The sequence below is a fragment of the Cryptomeria japonica genome, chromosome 10 (assembly GCF_030272615.1).
Source record: "Cryptomeria japonica chromosome 10, Sugi_1.0, whole genome shotgun sequence".
NCBI lineage: Eukaryota > Viridiplantae > Streptophyta > Pinopsida > Cupressales > Cupressaceae > Cryptomeria > Cryptomeria japonica.
Window position 1 is genome coordinate 50277894 of NC_081414.1, and position 7795 is coordinate 50285688.

At 34.3% G+C, this 7795-nt stretch overlaps 1 protein-coding gene across 2 annotated transcripts in view; it reads left to right on the forward strand.

Moving 5' to 3' along the window:
* LOC131029556 (uncharacterized) overlaps window positions 1–1992 on the forward strand; it is a 185003-nt gene extending 183011 nt beyond the window's left edge. For both annotated transcript variants that reach the window (XM_057960069.2, XM_057960075.2), the window contains exon 11: window positions 1019–1992. In XM_057960069.2, coding sequence (XP_057816052.1) covers window positions 1019–1286 — 268 coding nt within the window. In that variant the 3' untranslated portion in view covers window positions 1287–1992. The remainder of the gene's footprint in view (window positions 1–1018) is intronic.
* The last annotated feature ends 5803 nt before the right edge of the window (window positions 1993–7795 follow it).

Consider the following 7795-nt stretch of genomic DNA (forward strand, 5'->3'; position numbering starts at 1 on the left):
ATCATCAAAAATAAGTATGAATGTACACAAAAAAATTAGAATTTGAACAATTTATGATTTCTATTATATTTGGTTTTTATTATACATAGATTAGGCATGGTTCGTGACATACACATCCACCTTCGATGTTCTTCTCTTTAATGCTGCTCCCTGCTACTGCACTCTGTCACTTAGCTGCCCTGCTCTTTAAACAAACTATGTGTCTTTTTAATTTTATGTTTCTCACTCTCTACCTGCTGCTGGAAATGATTTTGTTGTGTTTGGGAATTAAGAATGGACATTGTTTTATATGTTTGGCACCAAGTTTGTCATCAGGGCCCACAAGGGGAAAACCATTTTTAATTTTTGCATTGAAATGGGTAATTTTTTATTGTTTTTTTGACTCAAACCAAGGGAGGGCATTCAGCCATCCCGTACATTTCGATGGTGTTATTTTGGCATTATTTATGTTACATCCACAATTCGACTGATAACAGCATACGAGAGTGAGCTTGAGTTGATGGGGGGACATTTCTGAGGTGTCCCTACATCCTTGGAACATCATCAGGATGGGTACACATGCCATAGGGCAGGGGACGTGTTCCTGAGTACCCTTGATTATTTATATATGTTAAGCCATAATTCGTTTTATATCTTTCGATGTTATTCTTGTACATCTTTAAATTGTCTGCTAAAAACCACTCTCAAATGATTATATTCTGTGGATAAATGTTTATCAAGTAAGCTAGCAAGTGTGATATTTATGTAGGCCAACGGAACATTGTATTATGGCTTAAGTTACAGTCGCCTATAGGCATGCTATTAGTTTTCACTTTTTGTTTTTCTGAAGCATGGATGTTAGTAGATGACCATCTGGTGTACAATTGTAGTTCTGATTATATGCAAGATATTGCTTTGTAATGATACTGATAAACATGACTGCCGGATAGGCATAATTTAGCTACCAGTGATTGCAATACAAACACAATATATACTTAAAGCCTTTCTAATTTGTAATCGTACATGCTATCATTCTCAGGTCATTTGCTCTCACTCCTGTATATCAACCTGGTACAAGATTGGTTGAAGAATATGGCACGTCAGTTGATGTAACATCTGAAGCAAGTTCAGAAAATTCTGATGATAATGACAGTATTGATGTGATTCTTCCTGGAGTAAATCTCTTGTTTGATGGTTCTTTATTGCGTCCTTTTGATATTGGCACCTGTTTGCAGGGCAGACTCCCTGTTTCTCTAATTGCAGAGGCATCTATGGCATCAACTGTATTGCAATCAAGAACAAATTAATTTGTTATACTTTATCAAAAATTGAAAAGTTAAGCATCTGCCTCGTGAGTTTGAATGACCATCAAAGAAGAATGATGAAGAGGATTGGTCAAAGTACCGATCACTGAGTCAGAATATAACAAAGGCCAAAAATATCGATACCATTCATTAGCATCTATTGAGCACTATAATGTTGGCCAACATTGCTGTTAAATTTTTAATCAATGATCAATAATTTATGTAAAGGATACAAGCTTGCAAGTCCTATCCTTAATTAATGATTCTCATTTTGTATTTGATTCTTTGAAGTCTTTTCTACGCCATTCTATTGCTGTTGCTGGTCTGAGGCAAATTGCTTTCAGGTCATGGCACTGACAACACAGACAGGAATTTAGGCAGAGCAAAATGAACTTAGGATTTGTAGCAGCAATTTTGAGTAACATTCATTATGAATTAGTTCCTGTGCTAATGACTTGGATCTTGCATTTGAGATCTTTCCATAACAATTTTTTGGGTTACCACTGCGAAGCATCTGATTTAAGATGAACATGAAAAGAGTGCTCCCATTTAGTGAACGGGTCTCTTTTATTAGAATGGAGGCATGGAACAGACAATTATCCACTGCCTTATTTTCAGTAGGATAATATGAAGCTGTATTAAATGTTGTATAATTCTGAACATTGAACCAAAATTGTTGAACATATATATTGTTTTTACTATTTTTCCATATTTTTTCTTGTTGTATGCTTTTGCTTTCACTAAGTTCAGGTGGGTAATTTGAATATTATGGCAGTATTGATATTATTGTCGAATTGCCTTACCTTAGTGAAATGGATTACAATATTTTCTCTATCCCATCATCAATATCTGCTGGAATGCGTATCATCCACTTTTCTTCCCATGTTGACTGATTTGAAGAATCTAATTTATTTCCCATTTTGATTGATTTGCAGAATATGATGGGCACCAAGGACACCTTAGGCATCCAAAAATGGTCAACATCAGCGATATCATACTCTAACATGTCCACATGACCTTATTTTAGGGTTTTCGCATCTTATTAGCACTTCTTCTATGTTGTGCATTCGATCTCTATCATTTGTCGACGTCATGTCATTCCTTTGCATTTCTTTACCCTTAGATTCTAATTCTCTTGCATTTTGAATTAGGTTTTGTCAATCTCAATCATTGGTTGTGATCAATTGGACTTTGTTTTAATCTTAATCAGTGTTAATTAGGGTTTTGTCCTAAACCTTGTCATTTGCAATATCAATTTTCAATCATTTCGGATCGTCTTGGGTCCCATTCAATTTTCATTATCAGTCATATCAATTTTGATCAATTCATCATCGGTCTTTGTCAATCTTTTTGTCATTCAACCTTCACCAAATCAACCTTTTATCAATCCTTGATCGATTTGTCATCGGTCTCAATCAATCATCAATCTTCGTCAATTTTGGATCAATTAGTCATTGATCCTTTATCAATTATCTTTTATTAGTGCAATCCTCGTCATCTTTGACCACTTTGCCATTGGTCTTTGTCAATCAACTATCAAGTTCTTGTCAGTTATCCTTTTGATCACAACTAGTCATCATGTATCTATTGCATTAATTGCGTTGTGATCTAATTGTGGCCTATTTCCTCTCTTTTCTATCTCCTAGGGTTTTAATAATTCTTTAATTATTAAATTCCACTAGCATTCTTTAGGTTAAATGAATTAATTTCATTTATTCAAAGTGTCTCAAGTCACAAGCTAATTGTATATTTAATTGGCTAATTCCTTCCCTTTTGTGAGTTAATTAATAAATGCAAATTTATTAATTAATGCCACCTAATTTTCTCCTAACTTTTTTCACTAATTTCTCCACCAATTTGGGCTCCACTTTTCATGCTTAATTTTGTCATAATTTGCAAGCTATTTTCTCTCTAATTTGTCATCAATCAATGAGCTAATTTTATGGCTAATTTGTCATAAATTGTCTTAGAAATATGTCATGAATTGGCATGGAAATGTGTCATATTTTCTTGCATAGCAATTTGTCATAAATTGACTTAGCATGTGTCATATTTTGGAAATTGCTTCTTTCAATTTCTCATTCCAATTTGAGTTTAATCAATTTTGCCCGTAAATTGAGCTTTTGTCTTGTCATCTTAATAACCACACTTATAGTATCCTTACGTTGTCACTTTCATATCAATCTTTTACAATCAAACTTGCTTTCAATCACTTGCATTTGTAGGTGACATCCACATAATTTGAAGGAGAAAGAAGAACAATGGAGGTCAATGAAGGGAACATCTGCATATGGTTTGCATTAATTTGAATGTTTTATTGTCATTCCTTTATTGAATGTGTTAGGACTTAATTTCATTGCATTTTAGGTTTTGTGGTTGCCTAATTGATTGCTTTGATGCCTTATGCCTAATTCCTACCTCACAACACCTATTGCTTCTTTCAATTTCTCATTCCACTGAGTTTCTCATCAATTTTGCCTATAAATTGAGCTTTTGTCTTGTCATCTTAACAACAACACTTCTAGTATCCTTACATTGTCACTTTCAAATCCATCTTTTGCAATCCAACTTGCTTTCAATCACTTGCATTTGTAGGTGACATCCACATAATTTGAGGGAGAAAGAAGAACAATGGAGGTCAATGAAGGGAACATTTGTATGTGGTTTGCATTATTTTTTATGTTTTATCTTCATTCCTTTATTGAATATGTTAGGACTTAATTTCATTGCATTTTAGGTTTTGTCGTTGCCTAATTGATTGTTTTGATGCCTTATGCTTAATTCCTACCTCACAACACCCAATATATTTTCCCTACAATCATTAAAATTCACTTTATCTAAAGCAACTTATGATATTAGAAGTAATATAACTCTGGGTAAATATATAGTAGTGTGAAGATAGATGTCAAGAAAGACTTTCAAAAGAATAATTTCATAATCATGATGGATGTAGGCAGCAAGCGGATTCATTCCTTGATAGTTTCTTGTCATTGAAGTCTTTTCTGAAGACTCGATTATTATTATGTTTACACTTGAATAGAAGATTGTTAGAAGTAATTATTAAATTAATATTGGTGATGAACTATTAAATGTGAAGTCATGATAAAAGAGATGTGTTTCTCCCCTATAATTTTGTACAAACATGAAGATGATAGGAAGTTATAAATCATCAGTTCATATCCAATTGCTTCTTTTGTTGCTTGTATTTTGTTCATTGGTAGTTGTATTTTTGTTGCTCATTTTAATGCATGTTCTCATCGTCATTTGAGGACACATTTCACCCTATTTATGAGCTTGGCAGCTTCAGTAAAAGTGTATCTCAATACAAATCAACAGCAATTACAAGTTTCAAGGAATTGATTAAACACCTGTAAGTACGAAATAACAAACAAGACAGCAAAAGAAAATGGATGTAAGGAGGTTTGCCCTCTTATGGAAGAATGCCAAGTGAAATGAAAATTGTGGAAATCTCAGACACGGTAGGGGAAGTGTTTGATAAAATGCCTTAAAGAAATATGGTCTGATTAAATGCAATGATCGAAGGATATGCACAAGTTCAAACCACGAAGAAAGAAGATGTTGTAGTCGCAGCCGCTCAGGTAGTTGTGAAGGCAGAATGTGGAGGCGTAGACAATGCACGTGGAGTGTTTGGCAAAACACCACGTGAAACGCAATAGTGGAAGCATAGACAAGGCGTTTAACTGTTTGACAAACTGCCTCAAGGAAATATGTCACTCGGCAAATGCAAACCATGGAAGCATCGACATGGCACATGAACTGTTGATAATATACCGTGGCAGACATGAATGCATAGTGGGAGCATAGGTAATGCACAAGGCATGCTAACAGTATGACAGAATTCTTCAAAGAAACGTCATCTCATGGCATGCTTTGATCGCAGAAATGTGGTCTCATGGAATGCGATGATTGCAGGATATCCACAAAATGGATTTGTCAAAAATAAAGAAAAACTTTGAAATGGGGTATTAACATCCATTAAAGCATATCGGCCACATGCAGATTGTTTGATTGAATGCCTCAAATTGATGTCATCTCACGGCATGACATGTTTGACAAAATGTCATATGCTGCAAAATGTAGAAGTTTAGACAAGGCAAGCAAACCGTTTGACAGAATGCTTCGGATAGGCGACATCTCATGGTGTGCAATGACTGCAAGGCAAGTGAAATGTTTGACAAAGTTCCTCAGATCGATGTCATCTCATGACATGTGATGATTGTAAGATTCACACATTCAAAAGTTAGAGCAAATGCAATTGGCGAGTAGAAAGCCAAATTATTTATCCGCATCCTTCTCTACCTTTGTCAAAATGGGAGCTTTGAAATAGAGCATGAACGTTGTGTTTGACAGAATGCCTTGAAAGAGATGTAATCTCACGGAATGCAATGTTTGCGAGATTCGCAACAAAGACTTTAGAAAATATCTAGAAAATGCAAAATGGCAAATGTAAATTCAATTTGATGAAAAGGGTTTACAATATTTCAAGAGATGAAAATGTAGTCAAGGCACATAAACCATTGGATAGAATACCTCAAAGAAATTGTGGTCTCGTGGTCTCACGGTGCAGATTTGAAAAGGCGCTTGAAATTTTTCAAAGAAGACGTTGAAGTTATTGTGCAAAATGTCAAAGGATTAAAAGATGAATGCATTGAACATTTGGAAAGATCAATGGAAAGTTGAAAAATCTTCAAAAGGTCTAGCATGGGAATATTCTTCCATCATAAATGCATAGTGTTGTAATTCATCAAGAGAGCCTTATATTCATGTACACAAAGTGTTGTATATTCATGGCATCTCACAATGTTACCTTGGTTAAATATTGAAGATCTCAACAAATTTCTTGTAATTGCTTATATATTAGAATGGAGGTTTAATGGCAAAGTGGGATGCTTTGAAAAGGGATTCATTAAAGAAACACTACTTTCTATATTGTGAAGAACATCAAATTTGTTCCAAATAAGACATAAGACTTCCAATGATGGCAAACACCAACTCACGAGGATTTGAATAAATTCAAGTGATAACAATCAAGTGAAGATACTTAGTAGATGTAGAGGTGGTTGGAGAGAATCTCCTCAAAGACAGGTTATTGGTGGACAAATATTTCTTCGTGTCAATGATCATTTTATCAATGCATGGGCGTATTGCAACAATCAATCCCTTAAATTCTTATGGAGAACCTCAAGGTTGTCTTTTCCTTTCAAATGGAAAGACATATTGAAAGTCCAAATGAAGTGGATGAAGACAAAGAATTACCTCAACATAACTTATTACTTTGTTTTTCATCAAAATCATAAAGTTTCAAGTTGTTCTTTTTGTAAAAAGTGACTTATGTCGCTTATTGTAACCAAAGCTTAGGAAATTGACTTTTTTTGCGCATAAGTGGGTAAGTTATTAACTCATTGAAATTCACGCAAAAAAGAGTTAGTTATTAACCCAGGATTAAAGTTAGTTATTAAGGTGGTTATCTGGGAAGCCTATAAATACAAGGCTATTTGTAATGTAAAGGGGAGACTCTGACAGAGGGGGAAAACTCTGCAGAATTTTGTAGAGAAACAAAGTGAGATCTTTTGATATTCATACCTTTGACTAAGGGGTTTTTGAACTTGTATATTTTCAAAAAGAATAATGAAGAATGCATTGAGTTCGTGTGTCTTGAATGTATTCATGAGTTATTGTTACTAATTTCTCGTATGTTGAATTAGTAATCCCTTTATGTATTGGCAAAATCCATTGATGAAACACATCATTTCATGGTATCTTGATTTGTATGTGCTAGTGCAACCTATCTCTTCGTGTGTCAAGGTTTATTGTACTTCTTTCATCATCGTTGCATGACTAACCTTTTTGGTGGTAACCCCTTTGTGATTGTCATCATTTATGGAATCCTACTTGTTGTTCGTATGTCTTCTAGTAGGGTTTTTGTTATTAATCTTTTTTTAAGTTCTATGTTTTCTCCTTTATGTACTTTCAGGTTAAAAGTACATGAAAATCCTAAACACCCCTATCATACGAGGGAGCTACCCCTCTCAAATGCAGAGGAAGATCGTGTTTCACAAAACGATCTCTCCAACTGTTGGAACGTTTGTCACTGCTTATCGGGCAAACAGGGTCAATTTCAGGTAAACGACCGCAATGACAAATCTGTTTACCAACAAGAAGTTAGATGGCTATTGATGTATTGTATTTCATTTCCGCTTGTGTAACATGATTGGTGAATATATTCGTGATGAGTAGTTGTGTATCAAGTTAATGAATATTGAAAGCATATGAGTAGTTGATTATAAATATTGCATTAGAGTATATGATGTTTAAAAAAAATATTGTTATCTCTATTTTTGTATGTTTGTTAGTGTATTTCTCTAGGGTATTTTGGCGGGTATTACAGAACCAAGTAACCACAAAATCCAATTGGAGTAACTTGGTTGTGACCAAAGAGATTTATCAACTATTAGATAGTTTGTCTAGCATCCTTGTAAGGTACAACATGA